Genomic DNA, 17,603 nt, shown 5'->3' on the forward strand with positions numbered 1-17,603 from the left:
TGGACAGTGATTCTCGCCGGGTTTTCATTTGGCATGAACCAGGAACCAGATACCAACCCGTTAATGTCCTTGAAAGGAACCTGTATGGAGGTCGTGGTTGATGGTGTGGGCTGGGATTGTGATTGGTGCACGTACACCCCTGCATGTGTTTGACAGAGAAACTGTAACAGGTCAGGTGTATCGGGACGCCTTTTAAGGGGCGCAGTGGGTCCCACCTTCCTCCTGATGGATGATAACACACGGCCCCACCGAGCTGCCATCGTGGAGGAGTACCTTGGAACAGAAGATATCAGGCAAATGGAGTAGCCTGCCTGTTCCCCAGACCTAAACCCTGTCGAGCACGGAGCTCCGACAGGCACTGGTGCAAGAATGGGAGGCTATACCCCAGCCGCTGCTCGACCACCTGATCGAGAGTATGCCAACCCATTGTGCGGCCTGTGTACGCGTGCATGGTGATCATATCCCATATTGATGTCAGGGTACACGCACAGGAAACTATGGCGTTTCGTAGCACATGTGTTTCGGGACGGTTTTCTCAGCTTATCACCAATACCGTGGACTTACAGATCTGTGTCAACTGTGTTCCCTATGTGCCTATGCTATCAGCTCCAGTTTTGTGTAGTGCCACATTGTGTGACACCACATTATGCAATTATCCTTAATTTATGAGCATGAGTGGAAATTGAAGTTGGACAGTGGAGAAGGGAAAGGAAGGATAAGGAACAGTTGATGCCATCTGCACCGGGACTTTGTGCGCAATCAGCAGCAACAAGTTAACCACTGCACCAGCCGGACACAGTGCTTATCGCAAATGCCCAGACTGTCTTCGCACGCTCCGCAGCTGACTCACACTCCCAACTACCCTACCTATCTGCAGTCGCCGTCCGTGTCCCCCAAGCCCGCTAATTTTAGATTCCCGCTGGAGGTCCAACGTAAATGTGCATCCACACTCAAGGTTGTCACTTAATTGCCCATCAAGGCAAATCAGTTATACGAATGAGTGTTGTTTCGAACATGCCCAAAACAACAGGCACCACACAGTCATATAACTGATTGGCCTCGATGGGCAATGAATCTACCGACTTCAGTCAATTACGTTCGACCTCCTGTGGGAATCTCAAAGTAGCACACATGGAGGACATGGACGGGAACCGTGGATGTGTGGCGCCCGGTGGGAATGAGGGTCGTTCGGGAGGCGTGCTGAGATAGTCCGTGCAGTTGCGATAAACACTGTGTCCAGTGGTTAACATAGTGCCCAGTAAGCAGGAGACGCCGGGTTCGATTCCCAGTCCAGCACACACTCTCACTCCTCGCCGCTGATTCCGCATAAAGCCCCGAAGCGGCTGACATCAACAGTTCCTTCCCTTTCCGTTCTACATTTTCACCTTCAGCTTACACCAAATGCATCACATCTACAGATTCCGCATACAGTCTGTTCTTTCGGACATGTCTGAAAGAACAGACACTCAGGGATTGATACAAATTACACATTATCTGTACGGCTGGGTAAAGGCAGCGTTAGTTGTAAATTCAACAAACTATTGCGTTTATTGTTACCGTTATTCCTCTGGGCACTTGTGTTTTATCTATTCTTACTTACCAATTATTCTGATTTTCTCGTGGAGTGTTTAACATTTTAATGTTCGGATAATAAGTTGCCGTCTCTTTAATCTAAGAATAGATGATCAATGCAGCTAACCGCTATCTCTGTGTAATATCTTGTCTGTATAGACGTGTATCTGTTGTCTTTAAGATCCCTTCACCTTCACACTTAAGTCTATACAGTAAATTAAGGCCCTCCTGGCTCCCAGTTCGTGGCTGATCCGTGATAAGACAGGCGAAAAATTAGACTAATGGAGGATTATTAGTGTTATCTCTATTTTCATTCGTTCTCTCTCTTTCTCTCCTTTATCTATGTATAGTTGTTAATATAAGGTTTCATTACGTGATATAGTGATAAAAAGAATCAGCCAAATAGAATCTTTGGTGGAGTCCTTCTTCTTGGTAATCAGCGGCTGGCTTGCTGTAAGAGATCTTTACATTTATTGTTACTGTTAAACACTGCAGTCAGTCGGGAGAATCAATAGTTTGGACAATTTGTTCCTTTTACGAAAGATTGCGAATTCCAGATGTGTACAAAACCTTTTTGGACGATTTAACGCAGACTCAGTGATTGCAGGCTCTCTTCGACACAGCTGAAACTTCCCCACTAATTACAGGACCAACGTGATCAACAAATAATTCAGAAAAAACTCATTCGTTCATTCACTCCAGAACAAAAAATCTCAAACCTTATTTATGGAGGAAATCGTGTATTAAATCCGTCTCCATTACACGTCCAGATCTCCGGTGATTCCACGCCTTAATTATTTTCCTTTTACAATCTCTTTCTCTTCAAAACAAACAGCTAGCGGCACAAATGTTAATTGGCTCGCTTTAGCGAGAAGAAAAGCAGAATATGTATCTCTCAGAAACGCGTCAATCCCTCAACAGATACTCCAGAAGCTGTCCTAGTTACCACTCTAACAACCATGGAGAACGCATATATGCATCTATGTTATTTCAAAGAATAAATGCACTAGAAAATACTTTGGCGTCGACGAGCTGTCGCCGCATCTATTATGAGAAAATCAGATCAGATAACTTTTCCAAATTGAATGAATGTGGATGGTTTGCTTGAAAATGATTAATTGGTGCATGGTAGAGGGTATTTGCTGTGGGGACATTACAAGTGGTGGGCTGAGTAGATGTTTTGGATTTCAAAATAACGTGTAACGGGAAGCCACTCGAAGTTCAGCTAAAATCATTGAAATTTCTCTCGCTTCTCATTACAATCTTGCAATTAAACTCTACAGTTCTTTTATAAACCAAATTTTAGTGACTGCTTACATTTTCTGTTTTAAGGGCGAAGGTTTGTTATAAGTTCTTAAAATTTTGAAACTTATTGCCTGTACAAAGTTTTAATGGTCAATAACAATAATTCTGTGCAGCTGTTTCTCAAGTAACAATGTATGCAAACTGACTTGGCTGCTTGTTAAATAAACGTTACTTAGAAAGGCCCAGTGGCTTCCCAATCAAGGATCCTTGTATCCAAGTTTAACCTACTCCAAGGTCAAATAATCCCGTTCCTAATACCAGAACGTACCAACACCGAGCACCAGCCGATGCTACGTACACTTCCTCGCTGTCCAAAGAGACTAAGCCGAGTCGTTCCTCGAACTGACCCGTAACATAGACAAATGTAATGTATTGCGAATACATAGAAAGAAGGCTCCTTTATAGTATGATTATATGATAGCGGAACAAACACTGGTAGCAGTTACTCCTGTAAAATATCTGGGAGTATGCGTACGGAACGATTTGAAGTAGAATGATCATATAAATTAATTGTTGGTAAGACGGGTGCCAGGTTGAGATTCATTGGGAGTTCATCCACAAAGGAGGTGTCTTACAAAACACTCGTTCCACCTATACTTGAATATAGCTCATCAGTGTGGGATCCGTACCAGGTCAGGCTGACAGAGGAGATAGAGAAGATCCAAAGAAGAGCGGCGCGTTTCGTCACAGGGTTATTTGGTAAGCGTGATAGCGTTACGGAGATGTTTAGCAAACTCAAGTGGCAGACTCTGCAAGAGAGGCGCTCTGCATCGCGGTGTAGCTTGCTCGCCAGGTTTCGAGAGGGTGCGTTTCTGGATGAGGTATCGAATATATTGCTTCCCCCTACTTATACCTCCCGTGGAGATCACCAATGTAAAATTAGAGAGATTCAAGCGCGCACGGAGGCTTTCAGACAGTCGTTCTTCCCGCGAACCATACGCGACTGGAACAGGAAAGGGAGGCAATGACAGTGGCACGTAAAGTGCCCTCCGCCACACACCGTTGGGTGGCCTGCGGAGTATAAATGTAGATGTAGATGTAAATGAACAGTTCAGAAAAGATTTGTCCGTGTTACGCGTTTCAGTCGAGTAGCGGCCGTCGTCCATGCACCGTTGTTTTTGTTTGTGAGTCAAGGTGTGCGGGACAAACCTTGTACACACTTCTCCCTCCTCTCAAACATTCTGGAAAACGTACTATATACTTGATTTAGAACGTTGCTCCGTTACGATTTGTGAAACAACAACCTTGACACATTATGGTCTCACGTCTATTCCTTAATAGTGCCTCCTCACATGTGACTGGTCGAATGCGCATCTATTTCTTACGGTTGTTAGTTCAAGCTTCCACTGCGCCGACGCCACTTATACGCCATGGATAAAATCAGTCTAGGAACTTTCTTGGACAGAGAGCGCATGTGCAATTATACAGGGTGTTTCCGTAAGAGTGTGCAAAAATTTAACACGACATAGAGGATGCTCCCCTGAACAATTTGAGGTAGGAAACCTGGGGTCGGAGAAACCAGCTTAAGGAGATAAAATTAATAAAGACCCATTACTGTGTACTTTTCATTTTAATTATTTACAATTCTCTCTCTCTCTCTCTCTCTCTCTCTCTCTCTCTCTCTCTCTTTCCAAGCATTTACCCCGACTTGCAGCGTCTGCTGGTTAATTGGATGTGGCATGTTGATTTTAAGGGGTGGCCAGATGCCCTTCGTGCCGCCAGCCCGTACCCTCCGAGAAGGAATTAATGTACCCCAAGTATCTGGGTCTAGTGTAATCCATGGGACAGTGCGAACGTGTTCAAATGTCTGTGAGTCGTGTATCTGAGATGGAACGTGGGGACCAGCCCAGTGTTCACCTAGTGGGATGTGGAAAACCGCCTAAAAACCACATCCAGGCTGGCCAGCTCTCCGGCCCTTGTCGTTAATCCCCTAGGCAGATTCGATCCAGGGCCGGTGCACCTACCCGAGTCCAGGAAGCAGCGCATCAACGCTCTCGGCTACGCTGGCGGGTCATTTTTTTAATTATTTGCAATTAACTGCAAATAAAGCAATTGACACAATGAGCATACCATTTGTACTGTATCTTGCAAAATGTCCTGAAACTGACGGCCATCAACTACCATGTAAGCATGACATCGGCGAACAACATTCTGACAGACTCTGAGAAATATTCCTGGTGAGTTTCCAATCACATCAAAGGCAGTTATAATTCGGGCAACTAATTTCATCTCCGTTTCCACTGGGGTTTCATACACACGTGACTTTAGATATCCCCATTGGAAATAATCAAGGGAATTTAGGTCAGGTGACCTCACAGGCCATGGAACAGAACCCCCTACTCCAATCCAGCGACCAGCAAAACAGCACTGAGTTGGTTGCAGACATCCACACTGAAGTGAGGCGGTGCACCATCTATTGTATCCACATTCTCTCACGAAGAGCCAAGCGGACAATGTAAGACGCCATGATCAGAATTTGTTTGGGCTGACTCCAATTGCACAAAGCAAAATCGAAACATTAAATATCTGCTGAAACACCAGAGAAAATACCCCTGACGATTCTTATGAGAGACATATTGTACACGCTCTGTTTACTACAGTTTGTAGTATACCATCTAATAATGGCCGCGTAGTCTAAATTGCAATAGTAGGCTTTATGAATACAGTATATCATTTTACCTTCAAAGGCAAACATGACATCAAAAAATTATGTGTAACTATTTGGCGATTGCATTTCACAGGTTCTTCCATGGTTCTGAAGTTATTTTCACAAAAATAATTGTAACTGGGCTAACAAACTGAATAAGTCATAATTACATTATTAGCCGGTAACGAGCTACCGGAGACCGCAAGTACCTTGCATCAGAATACTCATAAGGTATCCCTGAACTACCTCCTAAACTGTGTCAATGGAGCTCGGTTTCACCATGTAAACAGCCACACATCTTCCTACAAGCAGCCACACAACTTCCTACAAACAGCCACACGACTTCCTACAAACAGCCAGACATCTTGCAGCATAAGCCATACATCTATCTACATACTGCCACACACCTTTCAGTATACCTACGCCAGCAGCAGGTTTATATTTAATATCTGATCTCACATTCAGTATAAAGAAAACATTTAAATTTTTAATTTTAAATTAGGTCCACCATTTTTCTATTACATGCATTGTTTCAGTTGTTGCACCACTCCAATCAATGACTTGAGAGAAAGAAAAAAAAGGTTTTCGCCGATTTATCCCAGACTTATTATTCTGAATTACATACATTATGTAGGCCAGCTTTACTGACATTTGCTGATTTTGGAACCAAACAACAGAATCAGGAACCATTTACCAAACACCAGAGTTCAGGTAGAGGGAAGAAACAATCTAGAAACTGATCAGATGTTTCGGCGTCTCTTCTGATTCACATGAAATGCCACCAAACATTATTAATTATCGACATTCTCAATGTTTTTAGTTCATTTCAGTTTTGGTAGAATAGGACTTTAGCTGACAAATTATACCTAAATATAGCATTTCGTGAGTTGTGAGAAGTGACCTACACAGTTATATCTTGTGAAGATTTGTGCCGCACTGAACTTGGGGCACTTCCATTATCGGATATCCTTCCAGCAACCCAGCTTTGGGGTCACTACATTTCTCGTAGTTTCCAGACGATGGATCTGAATGCACAGCTTTCAAACAGTTTGTCAAACTTTCGTTTAGTTACATGTAATTTACAGTGAAATATTGATTAGACACTTACGATGAGCAATACTGTCCATCTATCTTGTTTCCGGATGCCATTTCTGTATGTGAGCTAATGGAAATTGTTTTGTTACAGCATTTCGTGAAGCAGCGCTACGCATTCCACAACATCGTCGGAAGATACTATTGCGCAACGGTAAGTATACGACCGTCAGTCAGAAACATTCAGTAAACATGGGCTCTAAAATGTGTACCTTAAAGCTATCATCACTTCTTCAGTATAGGTTTCACAGTAGTGAAGGTGAGACATACTTCTTAAGGTATATACTTTAGTGCCCATGTCAAGAGGACAGACCCCTTTTTTTTTCATGCTACCCCCTCTCAAAATATGCAAAGCAAAGAGCTTGCATCAAAGGAGATTTATTTCACACTATCGAAGATGAAGAAGTGCTCATAGCTCATAAAGTATACATTCTACAGTCCATGTTACCTGCTGTTGCAACATAATGACTATCTGCATATATTCAGAAGTATCTAGAGTGTTTAACCAACCAGGAGACCTATCTCAATGCTTAATCGATTGAGACAGCATATTTACTACACAAACTTGACAGAATGGGAGGGTATTTGACATTATTTCAGTGATTACAAAGTCTACGCAAATTTACAAAGAGATTGGCAATATGAGCCCACTTAGCAGTATCATGTTGCACCCCCTCTGCCCTGGAGGCACTGATTCGCTGGCATGGTTATCATAAAGCCGTTGTATCATCTCGTGAGGCCAGATGACCTGCAACTGTTGTAAATGATCATTCATGTCCTGGATACAGGTAAGAGGACAGGATTGACGTCCTAGCTGGTCTCACGCATGTTCCATCGGGAATACATGGTAGGGGAGAGGTTTGAGGATGTTAGCAATGATGACGACGATGTTTGGTTTGTTGGGCGCTCAACTGGCCGTACAAAGACCCAATTTTGACACAGTCCAATCTAGCCACTGTCACGAATGATGTTGATGATGCTGGGCATGAGGTACCACCACATCACGCAAGCTGTTCATATAGCCACATACCATGCGTGGATGAGCTTTGTCCTGTTGAAAAATGGCACCACAATATTGTCGCATGAGGGGTAACACATGAGGGTGCAGGATGCTCTGAGATGCTATTGTGTGTCAAAGTTGCCCCAGTCACTACCAGGTAACACCAGAATTTATACTGGATGGCTCCCATACCATGACGTCAAGAATAACACCCCTGTGCCCCTCCAAAACATTGGAAGAATGGGACCCTTCCTCGGATCACCGCCAAATTTGCTGACAGTGGTCATCCGGGATAATGCAGAACAGTGATTCGTTGCTGAACACAGTGTAACGTAGCAGATTACTACGAGGTGTCGTCTTGGATTGAAAGCGTGGCTTGTCGGGGAGTCGAGAGGAGAGCAGGATCTGGTCCTCACGCTGGTACAACTGACGCTGGTTACTGGGACGAGCGGAGCGTGTACTCGATTAACGCTGCGTACAATACGTCACACACACTCTCTATGAATATGAAGAAGTACTATTAAATATTTTTCGATCTTTTCCATACTTAGTATACCAAATGATAGGAATCACACGACCATACTGTTAAAATTTCAAATCAATAACTTCAATACTTTCAGAGGTATAAATTTTTACCTAAAACACATAATAAGCGTGCTAGAATTGTAAAACTGAGTTAGGCGCTGTAATATATCTATGGTATCAACTGAAACTGCAACCAAGAGGATATGTCTATATAATCTAACTTTCTGGAATTTTCTTTAGCTTCATTACCACAGATTTCTTACGTAAATAAAAGTGCTTTGGAAAATTATTATTTCATTGTCTTTTGGTTGTGTGTTTTGGAGAGACGGAGAGAGTGAATGGCAGTCATACGTAAAATAAGAATGTGATATTTTATTTGTAAATGTATTCGTCAGAAAGTTGTCGTGTACTAGGGGAATTTGTGACGCATATCCAAGTGAGCTTGATTTTGTAAAAGGCAGCCAGAAGAGGAGTCGAGTATTTCATTTATTAGCAATTTATTTTGTGGAAAGAAATTGTATTTTGTTTTGATTTAATTTTATTTAGTTTCGGAACTACGAGATTTCTACTCTACATTACTTGTGACAACCTGATTGGCTGGCATTAGAAATACGCGAGTGTAGAAGCGCTCGAGATGAACTGATTGGCTTCTTAACATACTAGCCAACAGGAATCCAACATTTCCCGCGCGTTTCAGTAGGGCTCTGTGCCTCAGATCTGTGAGTCGAGCCGCCTTCCGGTAAACTCCTACTCTAAGCCGCGTTGATCAAATCTGTACCAAAATGAAGAAATTCGCGCCGGCCGAAGTGGCCGAGCGGATCTAAGCGCTACAGTCTGGAACCGCGCGACTGCTTCGGTCGCAGGTTCGAATCCTGCCTCGGGCATGGATGTGTGTGATGTCCTTAGGTTAGTTAGGTTAAAGTAGTTCTAAGTTCTAGGGGACTGATGACCTCAGAAGTTAAGTCCCATGGTGCTCAGAGCCATTGGAACCATTTGAAGAAATTCGCGCGTTTTATACGTTCTCACGTCGTTGACAAAAGGCGAACATAGTATTCTGTATTTTTTGAAATTTCGAGCCTCGTGAGTGCTTTATTTTAGGAAGTATTCGCTTTTGAACATTTCATGTCGACCATAGACTCCGCGTAGCGTGTTTCGTGCGGATAAAGAGACATCGTGGCGAGCAGTTCTTACAAGAAGCCTACTAAACGTGGTATCTCGCAAGTAGGCGTGGTTCAGCGACTGTTTAGGACGTTCAAAATATCGGGTCGGACTAAATATCTTCTGGCTGCTTTCGGGTGTAAACTTGTAACAGAGACAGTCAGTAACAGTGCATAATTGATGTTGGCATATTAGATACGGACTTGATAGGCGTTTTCGGTACTTTAAAGACAATACACGAACTTAAAGGAAATTTTAGAAATTTTTTAAATGAGTCATGCAAGGATACAAAACGCTCGATAGTTTAACTAAGTTTCAGCTACTCCCTATGGACTGGAGTTATGTGGCCTTTGTCTGGTAGGCATTTACTCGAATTTTCATCAACGCTGCTTTTGTCGGCTAAACCAGTATCCACCATCACAGAGTGAAGGGGCAGACAACATGAAGCCTATCCAGGTACATCTACATCTACATTCATACTCCACAAGCCACCCAACGGTGTGTGGCAGCGGGAACTTTACGTGCCACTGTCATTACCTCCCTTTTCTGTTCCAGTCGCATATGGTTCGCGGGAAGAACGACTGTCTGAAAGCCTCCGTGCGCGCTCGAATCTCTCTAATTTTACATTCGTGATCTCCACGGGAGGTATAAGTAGGGGGAAGCAATACAGGATGATTCAAAAAGAATACCACAACTTTAGGAATTTAAAACTCTGCAACGACAAAAGGCAGAGCTAAGCACTATCTGTCGACGAATTAAGGGAGCTATAAAGTTTCATTTTGTTGTACATTTGTTCGCTTGAGGCGCTGTTGACTAGGCTTCAGCGTCAGTTGATGCTAAGATGGCGACCACTCAACAGAAAGCTTTTTGTGTTATTGAGTACGGCAGAAGTGAATCGACGACAGTTGTTCAGCGTGCATTTCGAACGAAGTATGGTGTTAAACCTCCTGATAGGTGGTTTATTAGACGTTGGTATAAACAGTTTACAGAGAATGGGTGTTTGTGCAAAGGGAAAAGTTCTGGACGGCCGAGAACGAGTGATGAAAATGTAGCACGCATCCAGCAAGCATTTGTTCGCAGCCCAGGAAAATCTACTCGCAGAGCTAGCAGAGAGCTGCAAATTCCACAATCAACTGTATGGAGAGTCCTACGAAAAAGGTTAGTTATGAAACCTTATCGTCTGAAATTGGTTCAAGCACTGTCTGCAGCTGATAAGATTAAAAGAACCGATTTCTGTGATTTTATCCTTGCTCAAATGGAAACAGATGAATCTTTCGTTTCAAAGGTTGTGTTTAGTGATGAAGCAACTTTCCACAGTAACGGTAAAGTCAACCGTCACAATGTCTGTATATGGGGCACTGAGAATCCGCGGGAAACAACTCAGTATGAATGTGACTCGCCTAAGGTGAACGTTTTCTGTGCCATTTCAGCCAATAAAGTTTTTAGTCCCTTTTTCTTCGAAGGTGCTACTGTAACTGGACTACAGTATCTGGAGATGTTAGAGAATTGGCTGTTCCCTCAGCTCAAACAAGAAGCACAACAATTCATATTTCAGCAGGATGGAGCGCCACCACATTGGCACTTATCTGTCCGTAACTACCTGAACGTCAACTACCCGAGTCGATGGATCGACCGCCAGGCAGCCCGTGACAGAGCACTTCATCACTGGCCTCCAAGAAGCCCTGATCTTACCCCCTGCGAATTTTTCTTCTGGGGGTATGTTAAGGATATGGTGTTTCGGCCACCTCTCCCAGCCACCATTGATGATTTGAAACGAGAAATAACAGCAGCTATCCAAACTGTTACGCCTGATATGCTACAGAGAGTGTGGAACGAATTGGAGTATCGGGTTGATATTGCTCGAGTGTCTGGAGGGGGCCATATTGAACATCTCTGAACTTGTTTTTGAGTGAAAAAAAAAACCTTTTTAAATACTCTTTGTAATGATGTATAACAGAAGGTTATATTACGTTTCTTTCATTAAATACACATTTTTAAAGTTGTGGTATTCTTTTTGAATCACCCTGTATATTCGATACCTCATCCAGAAAAGCACCCTCTCGAAACCTGGCGAGGAAGCTACACCGCGATGCAGAGCGCCTCTCTTGCAGAGTCTGCCACTTGAGTTTGCTAAACATCTCCGTAACGCTATCACGGTTACCAAATAACCCTGTGACGAAACGCGCCGCTCTTCTTTGGATCTTCTCTATCTCCTCCGTCAACCCGATCTGGTACGGATCCCACACTGATGAGCAATACTCAAGTATAGGTCAAACGAGTGTTTTGTAAGCCACCTCCTTCGTTGATGGACTACATTTTCTAAGGACTCTCCCAATGAATCTCAACCTGGTACCCGCCTTACCAACAATTAATTTTATATGATCATTCCATTTCAAATCGTTCCGCACGCATACTCCCAGTTATTTAACAGAAGTAACTGCTACCAGTGTTTGTTCCGCTATCATATAATCATACAATAAAGGATCCTTCTTTCTATGTATTCGCAATACATTACATTTATCTATGTTAAGGGTCAGTTGCCACTCCCTACACCAAGTGCCTTCCGGTGCAGATCTTCCTGCATTTCGCTACAATTTTCTAATGTTGCAACTTCTCTGTATACTACAGCATCATTCGCGAAAAGCCGCTTGGAACTTCCGACACTATCTACTAGGTCATTTATATATATTGTGAAAAGCAATGGTCCCATAACACTCCCCTGTGGCAAGCCAGAGGTTACTTTAACGTCTGTAGACGTCTCTCCATTGATAACAACATGCTGTGTTCTGTTTGCTAAAAACTCTTCAATCCAGCCACACAGCTTGTCTGATATTCCGTAGGCTCTTACTTTGTTTATCAGGCGACAGTGCGGAACTGTATCGAACGCCTTCCGGAAGTCTAGGAAAATAACATCTACCTGGGAGCCTGTATCTAATAATTTCTGGGTCTCATGAACAAATAAAGCGAGTTGGGTCTCACACGATGGCTGTTTCCGGAATCCATGTTAATTCCTACAGAGTAGATTCTGGGTTTCCAAAAACGACATGATACTCGAGCAAAAAACATGTTCTAAAATTATACAACAGATCGACGTCAGAGATATAGGTCTATAGTTTTGCGCATCTGCTCGACGACCCTTTTTGAAGACTGGGACTACCTGTGCTCTTTTCCAATCATTTGGAACCTTCCGTTCCTCTAGAGACTTGCGGTACACGGCTGTTAGAAGGGGGCCAAGTTCTTTCGCGTACTCTGTGTAGAATCGAATTGGTATTCCGTCAGGTCCAGTGGACTTTCTTCTGTTGAGTGATTTCAGTCGCTTTTCTATTCCTTCGACACTTATTACGATGTCAGCCATTTTTTCGTTTGTGCGAGGTAGCTGGACTGATTGTTTAAAGGATACTGAGAGATCAACTCGCCCCGCCTCAACTTGCCATTCATCATGTCCATGCTTCTCAGTCACTGCACTATTCGAAACGCAGACGTTAGTGTTCTGGTATTAATGGCAGCCTGCGCATGGGAAAGTAATTCCGTAGTCTGGCAGCTGCTGCCAAATTTCTTGCCAACGCTGCGGGGTAAACTGTTGCAAAGAGTACATGACTTGTTCGCCGACGGCAGGCGGAGATGTCAAGGGCTTACGGTGTGTTTGGTGCTCAAGGCGGCGATCCTCCCTTGCGGTCATGAGACGTTGTCGACCGAAACCTTGATGACGGGATGCCTAGCCTCACCTTACCACGAAGTCCAATATCGGGTCTCTGTCACAACCGAATGCCTCAGACACCTAGGCGTTGCACGATTCGACCAGCTGTGACCTCTCGATGTCATTCAATACGATCACGGCGACAGCCCTCGATCGACGTTAGCACTCGTGGTGTCACTCGCCTTCATACATGACAGTGGACGTTTGAAAATTCGTGACGCTAGCTCAATGGTCGTCAATTGATTTAAATGTTATTTCCGGCTGACTCTTAATCCAATTACTGCCACGGGTCTGAGGTAAAAGAACACATCCTGGTGATACCAGCATTATGCGTATTTACATGTTCGATTAATCTGAATGGTTTGCAATGTTCCAGCGATTCTATTCGAAATCTACGCTGATGTACCGACATGGACCATTTTCGCAGATAAACATGCAAGTACGTAATGAATGTTCAGTTTCTCAATATAGTTCGTACTACTCAAACATTATACACCCGCTGTAAGGACAATTTCATGCATTTACATTTTTGATGTCCTGCAATATTGGTTGGCTAAATATTATGACGACACGTTGTATACAACTTCCACAGATATTGTTTATCATGTCGTCCAGACTACGTAATGAAGCCAAAATCGTGGATAAAATTGAAATGTAGTTTGTTTATTATCACTTTTCTTCTCACTGACTAAATATGAAATATGAATCGGGATTGGGGGTGATGATCCTATCCTTCTTTTCAGTATTAAAATGGTCGATATCGTGTTCTCAATAACGCGTGTCATATAATGTCCAAATATCGACACGACCAAGGCTATCAATTCGGCACTTACATGTCTATTCTTCGCTCTCGATTTGTTCGATGTGATTGTCTTTCACACGCAGGGCTCAATTTAACGGTGTATGCACTGTTTTTAGTATTTTAGGGGCCCGTTAATTAATATCTGGCAGTTAATAAGTGAACTATTTTTATCCTGGCGCGTTGTTTGTATCAGTTAGTCCTCGCAACCGTCCAAGGATAAGATTCTCTTTCATGTTCCGCGCACACGCGTTTCACAATTTCATAAAATGCAGAATTACGTAAACTATAGCTTTCTGTTGCGTACAACTCTCGTGGGTTCCATAACCATAATCGTTTCCCAAGAGTATTTTTACCAGCTAACACAAAGTTCGAATTATGGTGTCGGAATCATTTTCACTTCACCCGACAATAAACACCTCTGATCACTTCGTCACACGTTATGTATTTTAAACGAGCTTGAAGAGTCTTTAAATAATCTCCTTAACGAATTTCGCAGTCGCGTACCACTTTTTCATCGACTATCCCGATCGCGATAACTGAAGGTAGAGAGCTCAATAATGTGTTACATGTTCTTTTATATGTATTAAAAAACAAATGCGGCCCTAAATCTTTCTGTCCCGCTTGGTCTTTGCTACTTTGCTTTTTATTACTTTTCATTATATTGCTTCTTAGTAATACTGTGCAGTTATTAAAGTTTCGTATTACGTTCCCCTTTTTAATTCTTCCCCGATTTTAGTTAATATGATGCTAATTGACACGCCTGCCCTCAAAGTACCGTTATACAGTCGACCAAATGGAGACCCACGATGAGGCGTTTCAAATTCTCTCATGTACTGACAACTCTGTCCCACACAACTATGCGGCTTATTCGTGTCCCTCAAGGTAATCACGCGACATCGGACGCCGTTCACATTCCTTATACAGTAAGCCAATGAAACAGCTACGTCCTTACGACGTTATTTAATGTACAGACACCACTATTTATTGTGTAGCTGCCAGTTTCGGCGCTTCAGTGCACCATCTTCAGGCCTTAGTTGATGCTGAAGGGGTTAAACCATCCATACATACGATGCTTCAGTGGCCAAAATAACTGGTTTATGCAGACTACTTGTAACTGTTATGTCATCTCACCAACCAACACTTGTCAACAGCATCAACTAAGGCCTGAAGATGGTGCGCTGAAACGCCGAAACTGGTGGCTACACGATAATTAACATCATAAGGCTGTAAGTCTTTAATTTTCTTACAATAGTGAACGGCCGTAGTCACCCAGACTTCCAGCCACAAGGACGAACACGCAAAAACTTTCTATATAGAGCATGTTTCAGGAGGAATGTCAGCATTCACGCACATGACAGGAACGATCATTCGAATCGGAAACATTTAGTAAACATAGGTTCTAAAATGTATACCTTAAAGCTATCAGCACTTCTTCAGTAGTCGTTTCACAGTAGCGAAAGTGAAACATAGCTCTTAAGGTATGTACTTTAGTGCCCATGTCAAGCGGACAGACCCTTTTTTCCATGCTACCTCCTCTCAAAATATGCAAAGCAAAGAGCTTGAATCAAAGGAGATTTATTTCACAGTATCGAAGATGAAGAAGTGCTCATAGCTCATAAAGCCCTACTGTCCATGTTCACTAGACATTTTTGCTTCGAATGAAGGTTCCAGTCATATCAAAATTGGTTCAAATGGCTCTAAGCACTATGGGACTTAACATATGAGGTCATCAGTCCCCTAGACTTAGAACTACTTAAACCCAACTAACCTAAGGACATCACATACATCCATGCCCGAGGCAGGATTCGAACCTGCGACCGTAGCTGCAGCGCGACTCCGGACTGAAGCGCCTAGAACCACTCGGTCACACAGGCCGGCCCAGTCATTGAATATTAACCATTCCTACTGAAACGTCCTGTATACGCTTACAGTCCTGGTAACCACACTAATACACCCAGGTGGCCATTCTACACGTCCTTATAACAGGGAATTGCAACTCCAAACATTTACATATTCACTGATGGTGTGTATATTCACGAAGTTAGATTGACATCCCACCCTCTCTCCTGGGTGCTTCACTTTTTTCGTCAAGCTGTGTTCTAATTGTGTGGAAATTAATAACCAGAATAGATCGCTACATCATTATCGATAATTTACACACAACCATTTAGCTATGAGATACGAAGGACCGCTGATGAATTTAACCACTTAATTTATCACTCTCTCCCTCTCTCTCTCTCTCTCTCTCTCTCTCTCTCTCTCTCTCGCACACACACACACACACACACACACACACACAGAATTAACTAACACGTTTAACGTGAACATTTCATTAGATGATGCTTAGTAAATTATACTGATTAACTTAGGGATGCAATATGCAGAACAGCGTATTCTTTTATCATACCAAGTTCAGATGTGCCCTGAAACCCTACTCTCTCCCTTTTGATGTATTACCTCTTCATTAGTTACTCGATTTACTTATTTAGTATTCGGCATTCTCTGTAGCACCACATCTCATAAGCCTGTATTCCTCTTTCTTTTCCGTTCAGGACTCTGAATCGTCCACGTTTCACTTCCAACCAAGGCCACACCCCAAATAATTACATATAGTGAAGACTTCATAACACTTAAAATTATGAAGTTTGATGATGACTGGGTCCACAGCCTTCGTGATACTTTTAAATGAATCATTCCGCTTTAGGCTGTTAAAATATTATTTATTGCGACTGCAATTTCGACATTTGGTCATTTTCAAGCTTTGCCACACCGGTCAGCATGCCCAATTCATCAGTCAACATTCGTTGACATGTCCCATAGCCAGGACCCACTTCAAGATCTTAAATGGTTCGGCGTAGTCTTGCACGAACCAATTGTTGAAGTTTGGCGACAATGTCTGGTGTTGTGCGGCTAACAGGCCTTCCAGTGTGAACATCACCTTCTACGTCAGCACGGCCGGCCCTGAACTGAGCATGCAACTCAAACTCATGTGTGTAGCTCATGCTCTGTCCCCCAGACACTTGTTGAATCATTGCAAGGATCTATGTAGCACTTTTCCCGAGATTCGCACAGAATTTGATACACATGCGCACTTCTGTTCGCGGATCCATCGTAAAATCGCCACACACCAAACACAGAGTAGGCCTATTACAGAAATCACTGTGGACACGCAAAACGTCCTTCCAGCTGAATGCCACTCCACACACTGACTCACCAGATATGCAGTTCTCTCCACCTAGCGGTGCAAACGTCTGCTACACCTACTTTCCAGATGGCGGTACTAGGCCCAAAAATTTTGGATTCCACCTCGTACTTTCTCCGATTTAGTCACGTTTGATTTACAATATTTATTGGCACATTTAGTTTTGGTAGCATATTACCCACCTATTTACTGTACATAAGTTGTTAGTTACATATTCATTTGAAGTGCAATAAGATATTTTTGTTGTGTATCCTAGTGAGTATTTGTTCCTAAGCGCTGTTACCCACCTCCAAAAAAACTAAATCTATGTTATCGTGGACAAGTACGTGTGCTGTGTGTTTAAATAATCGCAATGATATCTTTAGTCACATGTTGTGACACTATATTCCTCTCCTAACAAAAACAACTCCATCTCCTTATACCTTGTGAAACAGATTTTTACATGCCAAAGATCCTTGAACTGTTAAGATAAGAATACATACTTTTTTCTACACTTATATCACGGCACAGATTTTATCAGTTTTTGTCAACTTATTGACTTTTACTCAGATTGTATTACATATTTTTTTGTATGGGACAAATACTCAGTAATTCCTTTGGTAT

The 17,603-nt window shown here is 42.8% G+C and overlaps 1 protein-coding gene across 2 annotated transcripts in view; it reads left to right on the forward strand.

Annotated features, from left to right (window-relative positions):
• Positions 1–17,603, forward strand: part of LOC126278674 (uncharacterized) — a 544,140-nt gene that overhangs the window by 285,021 nt on the left and 241,516 nt on the right. For both annotated transcript variants that reach the window (XM_049978912.1, XM_049978913.1), the window contains one exon: positions 6,711–6,770. In XM_049978912.1, coding sequence (XP_049834869.1) covers positions 6,711–6,770 — 60 coding nt within the window. The remainder of the gene's footprint in view (positions 1–6,710; positions 6,771–17,603) is intronic.

The sequence above is a fragment of the Schistocerca gregaria genome, chromosome 6, assembly GCF_023897955.1.
Source record: "Schistocerca gregaria isolate iqSchGreg1 chromosome 6, iqSchGreg1.2, whole genome shotgun sequence".
In the NCBI taxonomy this organism is placed as follows: Eukaryota; Metazoa; Arthropoda; class Insecta; order Orthoptera; family Acrididae; genus Schistocerca; species Schistocerca gregaria.